This window comes from Drosophila subpulchrella, chromosome X, assembly GCF_014743375.2.
Source record: "Drosophila subpulchrella strain 33 F10 #4 breed RU33 chromosome X, RU_Dsub_v1.1 Primary Assembly, whole genome shotgun sequence".
Taxonomy (NCBI): Eukaryota; Metazoa; Arthropoda; class Insecta; order Diptera; family Drosophilidae; genus Drosophila; species Drosophila subpulchrella.
In genome coordinates, this window is record NC_050613.1 from 17,047,363 (window position 1) to 17,065,737 (window position 18,375).

General features: G+C 40.6%; 2 protein-coding genes across 5 annotated transcripts; one reads left to right on the forward strand and one right to left on the reverse strand.

The window, feature by feature from the left end:
- Nucleotides 1-7,613: 7,613 nt before the first annotated feature.
- LOC119556230 (katanin p80 WD40 repeat-containing subunit B1) lies at nt 7,614-18,197 on the reverse strand. 3 transcript variants are annotated; one of them, XM_037868252.1, is made up of 10 exons: nt 17,843-18,197; nt 16,783-16,910; nt 16,505-16,722; nt 12,381-12,722; nt 12,153-12,288; nt 11,016-12,086; nt 10,821-10,945; nt 10,678-10,767; nt 10,547-10,621; nt 9,806-10,484 (listed from the first exon to the last, which is right to left on the reverse strand). In XM_037868252.1, exons 1-10 carry the CDS (start codon nt 17,874-17,876, stop codon nt 10,250-10,252), a joined length of 2,454 nt encoding a protein of 817 aa, XP_037724180.1. In that variant the 5' UTR covers nt 17,877-18,197; the 3' UTR covers nt 9,806-10,249. The 3 variants fall into 3 exon arrangements, with proteins under 3 accessions (XP_037724181.1, XP_037724180.1, XP_037724179.1); XM_037868251.1 differs by having other exon boundaries at nt 10,821-10,948; XM_037868253.1 differs by lacking the exons at nt 9,806-10,484; nt 10,547-10,621; nt 10,678-10,767; ... (2 more) ...; nt 12,153-12,288; nt 12,381-12,722 and adding exons at nt 7,614-8,165; nt 8,683-9,204.
- On the forward strand, nt 13,080-16,044 carry LOC119556231 (peroxisomal multifunctional enzyme type 2). Of its 2 annotated transcripts, none has more exons than XM_037868254.1 (3): nt 13,080-13,216; nt 13,549-14,337; nt 14,756-16,044. In XM_037868254.1, exons 2-3 carry the CDS (start codon nt 13,629-13,631, stop codon nt 15,841-15,843), a joined length of 1,797 nt encoding a protein of 598 aa, XP_037724182.1. In that variant the 5' UTR covers nt 13,080-13,216; nt 13,549-13,628; the 3' UTR covers nt 15,844-16,044. The 2 variants fall into 2 exon arrangements, with proteins under 2 accessions (XP_037724182.1, XP_037724183.1); XM_037868255.1 differs by having other exon boundaries at nt 13,083-13,140.
- Nucleotides 18,198-18,375: the final 178 nt, after the last annotated feature.

Below are 18,375 nucleotides of genomic sequence, written 5' to 3' on the forward strand. Positions count from 1 at the left end.
AATATCGCCGCTGAAATGCGGCAAAAAGGTCAACGGAATGGCAAATGGCAAACGGCAAACAGCAAATGGCAATCCAAGCCACTTGTCCTGGCCAATTCCGCCACTTTCCACTTGTCAGTGGGGCTCATTTGTATGGACAGCGGCGGATTCCCTCAGGCAATGAAGGCGAAATCAGGCATTATTCATTAGTCGCCGCCAATCGATGGCTGCCGGAATAATTTTGTGGACAAACAAACGGGGCAAATACATATGTAGAGCCCCCCATCCCACATTCCCCATCAATCCCGGCCAGAGTCGAAGGAGTGAGCTGATTTTAGGGGGAAAAACATTTAAAGAGCTCTACGCCGGCTACATTTTGATCGAACTCATTCGATGCGGATGCGGATGCGGATGGGTTGGCCCCTGTCCATTGTCCATTGCCCGCTTAATTGACACACAGAGTTTTATCTGTGGGAAAACTAATTTCCTAGGCGTACTGTCTTGGGTGTGCTGTGTGTGTGGTGGGGTGGGTTTCCTCCTCGGAGAACTGGCTCTTTACAGGCAGAAAAATAAGTGTTGCGAAATCGCAAATGGCATATATTGCTCATTGTTCATCACTCAAGAACAGATCAGTTGGCACGATTTGTTCTTGATAAATAATCAGAGGCGCTCTTTTCTCTCTTTTCTGCTCTCTCTCCCTTTGCTCTGTCTCTTCTGCTCTCTCTCTTCTCGAAATTAAGATCGTAATATTACTATAAATCACTGCCCCACATTCTTAGAAGGATAAGTATAAAACAAATACGAGAGGGTATAAAAATCTAAATTCAAAAACCGAAATTCGGGAATATTTTATATAGTTTAATGTAAAAGTTTTTCTTATTATATTAATATTACTATAGATCACTGACCTATATTTTCGAAAGGATCTTTAAAAGCGAATACGAGTGAATATAGTTAATAATATACATATTTCGGGAATAGTTAATATAGCTTAAAGTTTAATTTTTAAGGACGGTCTCTTGCTCTCTCTCATCTTATCAATACTATCTTAAATAAAACACTACCCCACATTTTAGGGAGGATCAGTATAACCCGAATACGAGTGAATATAAAAGTCTAATATCAAAAACAGAAATTCAAAAATAAGTTATATAGCTTTAAGTATAATTTTTTAGAGTCGCTCCCTTGTTCTCCCTCTTCTCTTATCTACTATATTACTATAAATTACTTCACCATATTTTTGGAGTTATCAGTATAAAACGAATACGAGGGAATGAAAAAATCGAAGCCAAAAACGGAACTGTTTATATAGCTTTAAGTATAATTTTTAGATGCACTACCTTGCTCTCTCTCTCTTTCATATTAATAATGCTATAAAAAACAGCCCCTTATTTTTGGGAGGGTCAGTATAAAACGCATACGAGTGGATATAAAAATCCAAAATCAAAAACCGAAATTCGGAAATAGTCAATATAGTATTCTATAAGTCGCAGAAATAGCTTTTACTTTCATTTTATATTTATAGGCCCACTTTTTCTCTCAGTGCCTGAGTGCTGTGCCTGTGCCTGCTGATAAGCATTTCATGTCACATCCTTAAGGGCTTCCACTCACCCACGCCACTCGGCAGCCATCGGAGTTCACATGGAGCCCGGGCTGAGGCACTGCCTCACACTCGCACCATTCCGATGGCGATGCCAATGCCAGTGCCACACCCTCCCTTTTGTCTTTACTGTCACCGTCAGTGGCGCTTAAGATTGCTTTCAACGCTTAATTGCTTTTTTTGTGCTCGAGTTGCGAGTGTGTCCGTGAGTTCTGTGAGTCCTGTGAGTCCTTTTGATGTGCCCATGTGGAAGGCGGGCTTTTGTCATGGACCTGGACGTGTTCTATATATCCATACATATATATATATATATATGTGTATAGTGCGTGGCCATCGTAGCATTTTCGCAGGAAGCGTTATTTCAATTTCCGCCTTTCCGCTCGTCCTTTTTTCGGCAAACATCCCAGACACGCCATTATTGTTTGACGTGTCAGTGTTAATGAGTCATTGTCCATTAAGTTTGCTCATTTCAAACGGGCAATTAAATTCGACTTTATTGCACTTCACCGGGATCGAACTGAAACACAAAAACCCCAAAACCGAATCGAATCTGACTAACGACTCGCCATTCTGGCGAAACGAATGGCTATGGCTATGGATATGGATATGGATATGGCTATGGATTGGGATTAGGATTTGGATTTGGCTTAGACTAGAAATGAAATGGCCACACAATAAATCTGTTTGTTTATCTAAATTAATTCAGTATGCAGGACTTGTCATGAAATGTCACATGTCACGCCATTCCCAAGGCGAACCAAAGATTTCACTGTACTATATATATAGTTTTTGGCACACTCGCACATAAATCAGATCGCAAAAGAGCAAAATATGAGGCATCGAGACCAGGGGCAACATAAATAATTAACAAACTTGACTCAAATGATAAATTTTTGTGCGCCCAACACACAGACGGAATATTTATGACAAACCAGAGATACAAAAGATATACCATACTATACGTACTCGTATTGTTTATTCTGGAATGCCCAAGGCACTTGACACTCGAGTGGCCAGGGGCATCTCGTCTCCTCATCCTTGCCTCTAATCAAGGGCCAAGGGATGCGATCTGCCCCTTGTCGGTGATTTACGAGCTCCCCAATCATTCGGGACACATAGCCAAACAACATGATATATAAGTAAGTACAACATGCCATCTAACATCCAGTCTTATGTGGGCATCATAACTCGTCATTGCATTTGATTTTATTTCGGCGTTATTTATTTGAATTATTTATTTATCCTATTATTGGAAAGTCGGACAAGTTTCGCTTTTGTCCTGTGGGGGGTGGTAATCTCTATCGTATCGTATCGTATCGATAGGGTGGAGTTCCCAAGTTCCATAGTTTTTGGGGGGGCCCGACACGCCCCGCAAATTTGACATTACTGACCGTTCCCTTGCATGAATATTCGTAATATTGCCCAGCATATGTCCTGCGTGTCCTGCGTATCCTGGCCAGTGCCAATCAATAATGCGGACTGGATAAAGATTTATAGGTTTTGCATTTGCCCACCGCACGCACCACTCCTTCCGAAAATATTTTACCCCACCCAAAGCCCACAGCACACAGAACACAACACACGAGGACTCAAAGGACGAAGGATATCTGGCATATCTGCCATATTTGCACCACCTACCCAACCAGATGGGACACACTTGGGACAGACCCAGCCAACTGGTAATTACAAATAAGAATAAGTGAGCAGTTATTCATCCCGGAGATACATTTATACGAGGCCCAAGCAAACTGCTTATCCCACCGCTGAATTTATCAAATGAACAGTATTATTAATGAGCTGGCCGGAATGCAGGAGGTCAATCATAGGTGTTATAATGACTTACGCCAAATGAAGATACATATTTAATTTAACTTTTAGTTGACCTTTGACCACAACTTAACTTTATAAATTCCGAATGTCGCTTCTTGGCATGAATCGAATTGGGAACATCAATATATTAAAATATTAAAACATCTATTAAAATGCAGTCCTAAATATTTAAATACATTTCTTCAGCTACTTCATTTAATACTATAGGCAAGAAATAGCTTACTTCATAGGGAATACTAGTAGGTTCTTTATAATACAGACAAACCATAATGAACTTTAAAAGAAACGAATATTACATGATCTCATTTTAAAATAAATGTTTTTATAATGTCTAGAACCTTTTCAATAATTTAATTCTTGAAATTTTTCCTTTAAAAATAATGAACATAATGTTACAAGCCTTTTAATACATCTTTCTTAAGTATATGGAATACAACAATCCTATTCGCAGCTTATTGTATTAAAGTTTAACCAAGAAAACATTTAAGAAGAAACAAATAAGACTTTTTTTTTTTTAAAGACTACTATATTTCTTAGATACCTCTTGAAATTTGAATGTTGAAATACCTCTAAAATACCTGTTCAGATATTACTTTATTCAAAGCACATTTTAAAATTCCATTTATTGGGTAAACCAAGTCCACAAAAATAATAACAAGCTGACTCTTTATTAAGAATCTATCTATATTTTTAAAATACCTTCTGAGAGCTTATAAAATGGAAACAAAACTTTTTCATTCATTAATCTTTCATTCAAAAGTTAGAATACAATGTATTACATATGGCTTTAATCTAAAAGCAAATTCTAAGTTTGTTAAGATGGATTAAAGTAAATCCACAAAAACAATAAGAGCCTTGCTCTTAATCAAGAAAATCCTAAAGGTCCTTTAAAGATAATTAGCTTCCTTCGGTTATGTCCCATATCCCCTCTCCATTCGACGGCACTCCATCACCAGACATCCAAGTTGGACTCTCCAGCGTTGACACTCTAATAGGGAACCGGAATTTTTATAGGTTTCTTTATGTCGTTCGTACCTTGGTTGCCTAATTACGTGCAAGTCTACTCGGGGTAGACAAATAAATTTTCGGTGATTTGTTGACATGCACGGGGCTACGGGAAAAGGCATTACTTTCCCCACACACAATAAGTAAACTAGAGCGAATTTAACTATTTGGCGATTACGCCGAGAACACTCCGCAAGGAGAATGAATTGCTGCCTCCGTACTTTATGTCCCATCAAAGTACGCCTACTCCATAAGGTGAGGATGGTAGCTCGGGATGGTCAGGATATGGTCAAAAGCATCCTGAAGGCGGATGCTACAATGGCAACCAAGTGGAAACGCCGGCGAGACCGGGCCATAAAGAAAAACTTCATTTGTTCGCAGGGAAATAAATCTTTTAATGCACATCGGAGAGTCGTTATTCGGGCATTGTTTTCTCATTTGCCACAACACCTCCGAATACACCCACTCGCCCCCAAAATCATGAGGCATATGTCGTGTCGTCTGCCCATCGAGCTCCTCCCGCCCCCCGACTTCTCCCCCAAAAAAGGTACACAGGACCATTTGGAACCATCCCAATCCGAAAACCCGACTTGCCTGCCAAAGCAAATGAACCTTGAATGGCTATTTCAATGATTCTAATTATGGAGCCGCCCGGCGCAAAAGTTTGTTAAGTATCGCGTGCATCATTGTTATTGTTTTTCTTGCCGAACCCGAGATCCACAAAGCAGCCGAATTGCCTTGTTCTTTGGTTGTACGGTAGGAGGCACAAAAATAGCACTAAAAATTTTCAGATTTGTTAAAAATATAAAAAGTTATTAGAATTAAAAAACGCCATCATATTTATAAATTAAATAACACAGTTTTGGGTTCCATTACCTTTGTAGTTATTGCATTCGAATAACTTCCAATTTAAAATAAAAATTGTGTTATTGATATAAAATTATAAAACTTGTACAAGAAAGTTCAATAAGTAATTGAGCAAAAAAAGTTAAAATGTACAAATATAAAAATATGAAAGTTTTAAGTAAAATAATTACAAGTAAAACGTTAACTAAAAGTAAACAAAACATACCCTAAACTAAGGAAACAAATAAATTTTTAAAATTTTGCTTGTAATATTTTGTAACTTGTTGTAAAACTAGAGTGAATAAAATCGTAATCAAACAAATAATTTAAGAAAATACACGTGTAAGACATTTTACTTTAAATATACAAAAACAAAAAAAAAATTGGAAAGTAATTGTAAGTTCAACACCCACCTGGTTATTTTTATCAGTTTTTTTGCTATGTATAATTTATGAATCAAAATAAAAAACCATATTTAACATTTCCTTTTAAACAAGGTTGTTGAGTATAAGTCAGTCGTTTTCCTTTTACAGTAACAAAGTTTCTGTTGTTTTTCTTCATGACATGTATATATTTTGCTTACCCGTGCTGTAGGAATCCATGCTCGCCTGTAACATTTCATTCGATGGGTGGTGCGCGCTCATTAGGTGGCCACCCCTTCCAATTCGCATCGCAAGTCCTTCGCATCGTCATGCAAAATGTCCCACAAGGACGGCAATTGTCCTGCTTCCGTGAGTGTGTGGGTGTGTGGGTGCGTGGGTGTTTTGGGTGTGCATGTGTGCGTGGCTGTGACCTGTGAAAATGTCCGTGTCAAGTTGTGAGTAATAACACGGAAATGCCGAAGAAAAAGGACAGCAAAGCACGGCTCGTAAAATGGACAAACGCAGGGAGGACATCCTTATAGAGATTATCATACAGTTGACATGGGAATACTCTAACTAAAACAATTTTGAAAAATACAATATTGGATCATTTCAGTAGATCTGAAATATGTATGTTTTATAAAAAAAAAGGTTGTACATAGGATATGTTTTGATAAAAACAAAGATTTAATAAAAACCAATTTAACAATTTTTAGAAATTCGTAGTGTTACAAAAATTTAAGTTTTAAAAATGTGCACTTTTGGAAACATTTTTATAAAGTTTTACCGTGCTCTTACTCATATATTTATAAGTATCTGTCCAGCGGATCAGGAATATCTTATTAACCCTCTCATCATTTCTCAATGAAAAACATATATAATCAAACATCTAACCTTTATATTATTGTAATATTTTCAAAACTGTAGATTTAAAAAAAACAAGATAGGTTTATCAAACATTTTTGAATATATTATTTGCTTTCTATCTTAAGGCTTAAAAATATGGAAACACTTTTGTTTCTTGTTAAACTATTTTATGAAAAGTATTTCGGTTGACAAAATAAAACAAAAGCGTTTATCGCGGTTATACATAGCATACATTTGGGCGTTGGATGCTTTACAGCACTGGCAATTACATCTTCCGATGCTCCCCGCCAAATTTAGCCCCAAAAAAAGGACATTAATTAGCTGTACGTGTTCATGCATTACTGGAGTATTTGTTGTCGCTGGTATTGGGGCACCATAATAGCTCTTCTGTTTCTCTTGTGTCAAAACGACAACGAAAACGAGAACAAAACCCAAACACACATAAAGCTCCAGGATGAATGGCCTTTTTGACCTTCCATGGGAGTACGTATAGATGTACGTACATACTACCCGTATTCGATGGATGTCTGCATGTTTGTACATAATTACGAATGCTTCTTGCTTCTTGCAGAGACAGCAAAAAAGTTAAATTACAGAAATCGCAAACTTTAATATCCCCCAGTCCGAAACAAAAGTCAAAGTAATGGCGTTGCGTAATTAACGAGACTCTAGGGATCTCGAACCGATGAACGTTCTTCTGCCCGGTCTTCAATAAATAAATATACGTAGATGAAACTTGGTCAAAAATAATGGAACTTGTGAAAGGTTTTTATTGCCTGAAAGACTTTCTAATAGAAAACTGTCATTTATATGCGTTTAAAAAGGAATACAAAAAATAAACTAATAATCATTTAATAATTTTTAAAGTAACCATTACTGGTCATCCCATTTAATATAGACATTTTATACCTTTTAAGGATATCTTTTTGTTTGATTATAATAAATAAACATATATGTTGCAATTTTCAAAAATATGAAATGCTATATAATAAATATATGATGGAATTTATGATCTTATATTTATAAAAGAACAAAAAAAATTATTTATAAAACTTAGAATTCAAGGTAAGTTCCGAATCATTCTTCTTTATTATTTTAAGTATAATATTATGTTTGCATAAATGTAATGAAATATTCCAAACGCTGAACTTGGTGCTTAGCAGATACAAATGCTTTTGAGTAATGAGTATAAAAAAAATATCTTAGTGGCTAGTTAGCATTTGCCCATCTACAACGTCATCTTATAGGTGGTGGCATTATTCGCTAAAGGTCGCAGATTGGATTTAATTTTTTTCAGCTTATTTAGCTTATAGGGAGCTGAGTTCCGATCCTCTGACGTACTATCATATGGGGTTCGTACAATTTCAGGGAGGTGGGCATAGTAGACTATCCGCTCGTTACGGGCCGGAAATGTCAGATCGGCTTGCTTCGAAGGACCGTACTTGCTGCTGCTGTAGGAATCGATCGGTGCCATTGGTTCGTCGATATAACCACGTCGCACTTTAGGATAGTCCCTCAAAGATGGGGCATCTGTGTAACGGTCCGGATACATAACGTACGGATCCGGATACTGCGGTATCCGCGGACTGTAGCTATCGTATGGGTCGAAACGCTGGCGATGCATGTACATGTCCTCGAAATACTGCGGATAGTTGCGATGGTATTGCTCATCGTATCTAAAAAATTATACATTTTTGATTAATAAAAAAGGTTAAAATCTTTAACTTTTATTTTTGAGTAAAAATGGGCTTAGCATTTCGATTGCAGAGGTACTATACATAGTAGGTAATCTATTTAACTGTATGTAAGTAACATAATATGTTCTATTCATCCATTTTATTTATACCTATATATCTATAGATTTGTCAAAATATTTATTTATAACTGAGCTTTAAAACAGGTTAGACCAATAAATGGTCATATAAGAAAAAAAACCCAATATTAAAAACAAAAATCTTGTTTTAGCTTCCAACTTTCAATCACCTTATTTAATATTTTGAGTTTTAATTGATCCAGATATAATATTATTTAAAAATCTAATTAAGAGCGCCTCTCCCTTATATCAGATATATTAACCGTAGCAATTTAACAAAACATACCCTGAATATTAAAAAACATTCTCGTTTCCAAAATATATTGGCCAAATAAAAAAAATAACTTCAATAGTTGGCTATATTTGGAATACCCACTCACCTGTCGTATCGTCGGATGTAGGGATCGTAGGACCTGGAGGGGTACATGGGCGCATTGGCCAGTAGTTTTCCCGAATAATCGCCGTACCAGGGCAGGGGTTTGGGGGGAATACTATTTACAGGCCTATTCAGCGAGGCCAAATTCCCTTCGCCGTGAATCTTCAGGGCGGAGGTGGCACTAAGATCGTTATCCGCTGCATACGAATCACCACCGCCCATTCGTCGTGGACCCAGGATGTACTCGTAGTCCTTGTATCCCATGGCAGGCCTTTGGTAACTCATCTGCTTGGGTTGCGTTGGGTCCAGCATTCCCGCCGAAGTATCCACCACGCTGCTATCCTTGGCCTCCAAATCCTGACCCCGACCAAGGTCCTCGAAGCTGGGACTCGCAGATATACAGGTGGCCAGCATCAAACAGGTCGTCAACCACAGCGGGATGACTTTATTCGCCGACATGGTGCAGAAGTACAGCCGATGCGTTCGGGCCACCAGATGGAAGTGCTCCACTAATCGCTGCAAAACTCTATTGAAAGGTTGGGCATTAAACGCTACAATGATTCGGCGACATGGTAAGTTGAACTTCAAAGCCGTTTGTTCTGGCTGCTTTGTTGGTCATTCTATTGGAGCACTGAACCGCAATAGTGCGTTCCCCGATTTCACCGCTTGCACAAAAACACCCATAATGTAATCCCCCCTCCATAACTTTTTTCCAATACCAACCTGTGTGCTAAATACATGCAAGACACAGGTTTAGTTACAACTCGCCAAACAGATAAATCTGTCTGCTTTTAACAATCTAATTACATTTATTTTGCCAAGTAAAGTGAATTACCAGGTGGTATATATATACGTACGACTGCCATGAACTTATATATTGCTATTCGAACTCCATTAAAATGGTATACTTTAATAAAAACCATTATCCAGATTTACAATATCTTAAAAAAATTAAAAATGATTGAAAACTGTAAAATAAGAAATAAATGCGTAACGACTATTTAATATAAAAGGAATCTAAAAAAAGGCTATCTATATATTGCTATAAGAACTCCATTTAAAAACTACTTTTAAACTAGGAAAACATTTTTCCCAATATAAAAGATTTACTTGAATAAAAATCGTCATTGGTTTTCTTTTATATATTTTCAAATTTATAAGGCTTAATTCTATGTAAATAATAGTTTTATAAATTAGTTTCCATAACAAATTAATAGTATGAATCATTAAATAACTAAGGCCCGTTTTCATATCCTCATGGTAAAGTGATAGCAGCTTTGAATTCCAAAGATTCCAAGCTGATTCTTTCATAACATGCTGATGAAAAGGAAAAAGGCCCCAGGGTTTGTTAATGCTGGATAAACAGTGTGTTTGGAAGAGCTCGCCTTCGAGCTGCTGTTCCTCAAACGATTGTTTAAAATTCCTTAGTTTGGCAGCTTAGAGCGACAAATGAGGCCACTCCCCACGACACTGCAATTGAATCAGGTTTCGGGAAGCTGGTGGTTTTTTCTTTTGTTGACAATCTTTGTACCGTTCCAGAGCTGATCTGAACGCCGGGGAGAATTTACAGCTTAGAAAATGATTATGTTCTGCAATTGCGAGAGCGTGGACCCAAAGTGGGTGCTTTCCGGCAGGTTCTTGATTTGCAGCAACCATCGCTGGCACTCGGCGCACTTCCGCTGACGATCCTCGCGGGTCACATCCACGCCCAGGCCATTGGCAGCCCAGGAATCGAGGTTCTCCTGTATGGTTGGCAAGAAGTTCGACAGAATAATACGCAGTGTATCACAGGCTCTTGTAAAGTGGCTGAAAAATAAAAGAATCGGTTAAGGTTGACTGAACCGACAGCTATTTTCATCGCTACTCACAACTTGTGTTGGCTCTGCAAGAGTTCGTAAATCTCTGGCAGCACAAACATGCAGAAGTCCAGGTTCCACGAGGACCTAAAAATAGGTGTAATAAATACTATATCATTTTTCATTTTAGTTGGGTATCTTACGGTTTCTCTAGTATGGCTCCAAGTAAATCTATGAAAATAGATTTTCCACAGCTCTTGGCTTGCCTTAATGCGCCCAGGACATCGTGCGACCTAGGTGATACAAGTTATATAAAAGTAAATTCAATATTCCAATCCACACCCACCTCGTGGCGTGCCTCAGCAAATCCAAGCTGGACTGGCGATTGCTTAGCTCCTGCAGCACAGCCTCATGCGATCTCGAGAGCATATCAAAGTCGTGATCATCCATCATGATGCGATTGTTCATTGGCTGCTGCAGATATAATGCAAGAGAAGGTATGTAAAAACTGGGTACAGGATTAACAATTTCAAATGCCTACGTGAATTTGCTTTTCCTGAGTTTTGGCCTGCTGATTTGAACGCATGTCCAAGGTGGTGCGAGATCGCATCGGTGGCTTTGTGATGATCTCCACATTAATATTTTTCTGCTGACTGTTCTCCTTGCTGAACTGTCCCTGTGCGGAGCCCATTGGGCGCTTATTCTTATTGACGACATTCGAGGATGAGGACTTCTTTAGGACCATGTTGTCGTCCAGCTTGTGCAGTTCCATGGAGCTAACCGACGAGACCTGGCTGAGCTTGCTGCTACCAAAGATGCCAGTAGAGGTCTGCTTCGAGCTGCCCATATTGCTTGTTGCCCTCTTGTGCAGGCTTGTGGTTGTGGTCTTTTTGATCGACTTGGACGAGGCATTGATGGTGGAGGTGGCGGGTGGTACTGGCTTATAGTTACTGGTAATGTAGTTTAGGTTCTGATTGACCGGAAAATCCTCGGCCATATCGTAGTTGTCATAGTTGTTCAGTATGGGCGGATTGCTATCGTTCAGATTGAGCTCCAGCTGCTGCACATCCGGCTCCGCGTCCTTTCCCAGCGAGTAAATATTATAGATGTCCGGCTTGTGCAGCGAACTAGGCTCGTTCATTGACATTAGGCGGGTATCGATGGCATAACTACTGGCATAGCTGGCCATATTATCGGGCACCCTGGAGAACTTTCCCTGTCTCAGCGAGGGATCGATTGCACCGCCGTAGACGACATGATGCGAGGCCAGATCGGCCGACGAACCTCCAGCCGTGGTGGCCAAATGAACCGGTGGCAACGAGGACATAGGAGACGTTTCCGCCGACTCCAGCACAGCCTCGTTGACCACCTCCAGACTATAGTTGGGCGACGACAGGCCACTCTTGCTGCCCTCATGCTCCTCCTGCACCTGGGCCGGCTTAGAGCCACCCAGCGACAGCCGGAACTTTTGGTTGCCGCGTGTAAAGCTCTTTCGGGTCGTTGAGTTGTGCTTAAAGTTGGGCAGAGAGTTCGCCGGCTGGTAGAAGGGTATCACGCGGTCCAAACTGATGGTGTTGATGGAAACGGTGTCGATCTCATGACAGCCACAGATCTACAAAGAGGAAGTATATCAATAAGAACGTAAGCAATATAATAACTGGGAGATATTTTAACTTACCAACTTATTGTTAACCACTTTCATGTCCGCCAAAGAGGACCAGGTGCTCTTTATGTGATCTAGCTCACGATCAGGCTCCCAGGCAATGACCGAAATACCAGAAGAGCTGCCCACAAAGAGGCATTCGCCGTTGTCACTAAAATATAATGAATGGATGAACACAAATTAATAAGGATTATTCTTTAGACAAACAAGTTTTTATAGTAGATATTTATTAAGGGGTTTTACCTGAAGGTTATACACCTGATGGCCTGGCCATAGAAGTGAGTGGTCTGCGAGACGAGCTGCTGATGCTCCAGATCGTAGATGGATACCGTGCCATCGATACGTCCGGCGGCCAGCAGGAACTCGAAGGGATGAAATTGAACGCATGTGATGGCCGTAACCGGCGGATCCGCTATGAACTCCATTATCTGCTTACTCTTCCGTATATCCCAGATGAGAATGGATCCCTCCAAGCCAGCAGAGGCGATCCAAAGGCCGTCCGGTGAGAACTTTACGGAGTTCACATGAGACATGTGACCCCGACACACCTTGATGCAGTTGTTTTCGTTCTGCACATCCCAAAGTCTGAAACAAAAAGGTTTGGAAATAGGTATGGGACAAAAGATATACGTCATTTGTATAACACAGGTATATTATTCACAGAACTTCAAATAATTTCAAAAACAATTATTTCTCACATAAATAAGTCGTCTAAAAATAAAAGCATACATAATACATCATGGTAACTTCCGGAAGTTAACCTATGATTTTTAAAATTAACGGATTCTCCATTAAATGGAACCCTAATCGCAGGGGATCGAGTCACTGCTAGACTTTACCAGAGTTCCAAGCAAAGGTTTGTGTCTGCGATGCGAATAGCATTAGGGTATTTTAGCAGTTCTTATAGATCTGCTTCGATACTTATATAGGCAGTATATTTTAGTGAATTTCCGTGAGCCGAACTGATTGAACGATTGTAACAAACTTATCTGGTTGGCGAATGGTAATGCACTTTGTACCTGCTATATTCTTTTAATCTGTGCATTCAGGCGTATTCCAACGTTTAATCGTCGAGAATTGTAAGTGGAGTATAGTGAATGGCATATGGGATGTTTGTTTTTAACACATGTGTTCCACCATGGGTCTGCCCTCTCGCCGCGAGTAATGTATCTTGTATCTCTTTGTTGTTGGTACCAGTCGAACTTCTTGGTTTTGAACCATGAACCGTTGGACTTGGACCATATCACCATGGGGAACATTCTTCAATTTAAGAACCCAGTTCCATATTCACACACTTTAGGGCGATAACCTTATCAAAGTAGTCGCTTAAGATTAAGGCGAACCTTCTGCCTATTTAGATTAAGACCCAGTCCCAGTAACCCGATCATTTATATTCATTCGTATTTTTCAGCTGAAAGCAGAGAAGGGGAGACCGGATTTTGTGCAACGAAACCAGATTTCTGATTTCTCCATAACCAGAAGAGCCCAACCATGTCCTCATCCAATGGAAAACTTCGTTACGATGGCCGTGTGGCGGTGGTGACCGGAGCAGGCGCCGGTTTGGGCCGCGAGTACGCCCTCCTCTTCGCGGAACGTGGCGCCAAGGTGGTGGTCAACGACCTGGGTGGCTCCCATGCCGGCGAGGGTGCCTCGCAGCGGGCCGCCGACGTTGTGGTGGATGAGATCCGCAAGGCTGGCGGCGAGGCGGTGGCCGACTACAATTCGGTGATCGATGGGGCAAAGGTCATCGAGACGGCCATCAATGCCTTCGGACGCGTGGACATCCTGGTGAACAATGCCGGCATCCTGCGCGATCGCAGTCTGGTGAAGACCAGCGAACAGGACTGGAATCTGGTCAACGATGTCCATCTGAAGGGCAGCTTCAAGTGCACCCAGGCCGCTTTTCCGTATATGAAGAAACAGAACTATGGCCGCATCATCATGACCTCATCGAATTCGGGCATCTATGGCAATTTCGGTCAGGCCAACTACTCGGCGGCCAAGATGGGACTGGTGGGACTGGCCAACACGGTGGCCATCGAGGGTGCCCGCAACAATGTCCTATGCAACGTCATTGTGCCAACGGCCGCCAGTCGTATGACTGAGGGCATCCTGCCCGACATTCTCTTCAACGAGCTGAAGCCCAAGTTGATTGCCCCCGTGGTGGCCTACTTGTGCCACGAGTCCTGCGAGGATAATGGTGAGTACAATCCCGTGCGGAAAAGTTCCTTTATCTTAGGATAGGTAGTATTTTATCACAGGTTCTTAAATAATGTATATTACACATACACAGTATATCCATTATACCCTTATCAACATTTGATAGATATACCTTAAACCCACAATATTATGCAATTTTTGCCCATCTATGTACATATAAGATATAGTAGTTCAATCCGAATGGTTCTTAAAGCTAATATGCATACATATAAAAGTATGCGATTAGGGAAGGTTTCACAACGATAACGTTTATACTCAGCTAATAAATATACTGAAAGGTATGTGTACATATAGGTGATGCTTATCAGAAATGCATATAACACCCATTTATAGGATCAGAAATCAGAGATTATTATAGAAAGATCTTAATTAATTGCCTTCTCTTCTTCAATCCACAGGCAGCTATATCGAGAGTGCCGCTGGCTGGGCCTCCAAGATTCACACTGTTCGCGGCAAGGGCTCAGTGCTGCGACCCTCGCTGGATGACCCCGTGACCATTGAGTACGTTAAGGACGTGTGGTCCAAGGTGACCGACATGTCGCAGGCCAAGCACTTGAACGCCATCGGCGAGGCTTCCGGCACCCTGCTGGAGGTGCTCGAGAAGCTAAAGGAAGGCGGTGCCGATGCCGTGGAGGACACCTTCGAGTTCAACAGCAAGGAGCTCATCACCTACGCCCTGGGCATTGGGGCAACCATCAAAAACGAAAAGGACATACGCTTCCTGTACGAAAACGATTCCGACTTCGCCCCCATTCCATCATTCTTCGTGCTGCCCGGCCTCCTGCTGACCATGTCCACCGACAAGCTGATCAGCAAGGCCCTGCCCAACGCCCAGGTCGATTTCACCAACATTCTGCATGGCGAGCAGTACCTGGAGATCTGCGACGATCTGCCCACCAGCGGCACTTTGGTGACCAGCGGCAAGGTCTTCGATGTGATGGACAAGGGATCCGGCGCCGTGGTGGTCACCAATACCGACTCCTTTGACGAGAGCGGCCGTCTTTTGGTGCGCAACCAGAGCAGCACATTTGTGGTTGGAGCCGGCAAATTTGGCGGCAAGAAGGAACCCATTGCCGGAGTAGTTCCACTGCAGCCGGCTCCCAGTCGCCAGCCGGACGCATCCATTCAGTATGCCACGAGCGAGGACCAGGCGGCACTTTACCGCCTGTCCGGCGACAGGAATCCCCTGCACATCGATCCCCAAATGGCCCTGCTGGCCGGCTTCAAGACACCCATCCTCCATGGACTCTGCACACTGGGCTACTCGGTGCGCGCCGTGCTGGCCCAATATGCGGACAACGACCCGGCTTTGTTTAAGGCCGTCAAAGTCCGCTTCTCCGGACCCGTCATTCCGGGCCAGAGTTTGCGCATCGACATGTGGAAGCAAGGCACACGCATTCACTTCCGCACCGTGGTCGTGGAGACCGGTAAGGAGGTCATCTCCGGAGCCTATGTCGACCTGAAGAGCGCACAGGCCAAGCTCTAAGCTGACCAGTGATACCTTTGACTCCGCCTTCGTCGCGATGAATCGTATTTGTCCTTAGATGTGGTATTGTATAGCGTCCGATTACCATGTACACATAACAAAGATGCGTGTAGTATATACATGCAACTGCTAAAACACCCTTGGTGGTAGAAGTATTTTTTTAACACTTTAATATTCCCAATAAAAATTTAAAAAAATAAATATTGTTGTTTTACACAATCATTTAAATGCAACTTTAGAGAGAGATCAGGAAGCTCTTTCTTCATTCTGAATCCACGTCACTCGGAGATACGAGATTATCTTTGTCAGATTGTCTGTTTCTTTGCCAACTAGTGCCTCATTTGGTCTACTTTACTTTGTAAATATTGAGAGTCAGATTTGTCAGGGGCGAAAGACTATATCGTAAAGATTGTATTCTGGACCCATTGTCATAAATCTATTGCTTATAATATGTGTATGATAAGATCTTAAGCACCCAAATTTAGACCCATCCTATCCCAAACATCGCAACAGTTGAATGAGGGAGACAGGAAGTATAGCCATCTCTTTTCAATCTACGAAATGACCATTTAAACGCTGTGCTTGATAAGCAAACAAGCGATTGCTCTTGACTCATAGGTGGTTTTTATTATACATATATATAGATCGAGGCTTAGCTCACCTGACGGTCGTATCATTGCTTCCGGAGACCACATACTCTCCGGACGGATTAAAGTCCAGAGTGCGAACACTCTTCATGTGGCCATTTAGCGTTGAGTAAATTTTTTGAGAGTTCAGATCCCATCTCCGGATTATTCCGATGTCGTCGGCGGAGTAGACAAAGTTATCCTTGTACGCAAAACGGACACAATCAATCGAGCGATTGTGACCCGTCAGGGACTGTAATAAAAAGGTTTATAGTATTTAAGGATTGGTTAAATATCGCCGTTCTAAACGTACCATAAAACACTCATTTTGACCAATTGCCCAAAGGTTCACATTCCTATCCTCGCCTCCGGTGACCAGCACTCGGCCTGTTTCGCCCAGATCAAGGCTCGTAACTCTGCTATCGTGTGCCTTTATATCGTCTGAAATGGAGAATGACAATATGAATTCAATTTTATTATCTTATTGGGTATATTTTCAAGATATCATGTCCCAGTGAAAGTATTCTCTTATTACTTTAGTTGTTTTTGAAATAATTAACAAATTCGAATCTAACCTACTAAAAGTCGTCTATCTAGTAGTCTTATCATATAGACCTATAGTCCCATACCTTAAACTAATTTCATTTGATACAGTTTCTGATCAGTATCTGATCTACTAAAATTCTTATCTTAAGCTAATTTTATTTAATAGAAAAACCTGAATGGGGGAATGCTTATAGTTGTGACTCAACCCAAGATATTTAAGTATATAAATTTACATTTAGTAAATACTTTTAAAAAATGCAGTTATAAACATTAAATAAAACAATCGTTTTCGAATTTATCTATATTTTAAATCAGAACTATCATTCATTCATGACATACATAAATATTACAGGATACATATATATTTAAGAACCTTCCAATCTTAACTCATTCATATCGGAACACTTGTATAGAATATTGTATTTCTTCGATTCCCTGAATTATAAATAACATGAAATGAAGGTAAACAGAAAAAGGCTTCCATATGTTAAAGTTTGAATTCTGAGTAGACTGGTCATTGATATTGCGAGGAAAAAGATGGATATTGTATTACTTTAAAGGTAAATTTTCGCCCGCAGCTGCATTATGTACAAGCAAATGTAAAAAATACAAACTGAGGTGCATATGTTAATTTTCCTATTGACTATTACCATTGTTTATAAGAACGCGTGGTAATATTTCCTAAAATGTGCAGATGATACATGCAACTTCATTTACTACCACTATTACTACCACACACATACAGCAACAACAACAAAAGCGGAGGCTTATTGTACGTGCGTGTGTGGGAATATACAACGGTACTTTCGAACATTCGGTTTACTTACAGATCTTCGATATCAGTTTTCTGGGCAGCGCCATAATCAATCAAATTGTTGTTATATAAATACACTGGCAGCTGCTAAATACCCCCCGAATGCCAGGTTTTTAAATAATTATTGTCTTTTTGTAGCAGGTGTGAGCCAAAGTCTGTGATCAGCTGTCTGGTGTCTTTTATGCACAAAAGCCACTTAACTACGAAACGAACACGAAACGCACTGGTAAAAATTAACATTGGACGCAACACCCTTATAAGCCGATATCACCGCGATCGCATTGTACTAGAACAAATAGTCTAACTGTAAAATCCGACAATTCTGATGGACAAAAACAAATGCACATTGTAATTACAGCGATGGCGAGGGCTGCAACAGCTATCGATAGACACCGATACCAGGGTTCTTTTCTAATCGATAGTGGAAACAGGTTATCTCTATAGAAGAAAAATCATTCACTTTATATTGGTTATAAAAACTAAGTAAGTTAACAACACTCATTTAATTACCTTCTAGATTATTTTATTTATTTAAAAAATATTTAT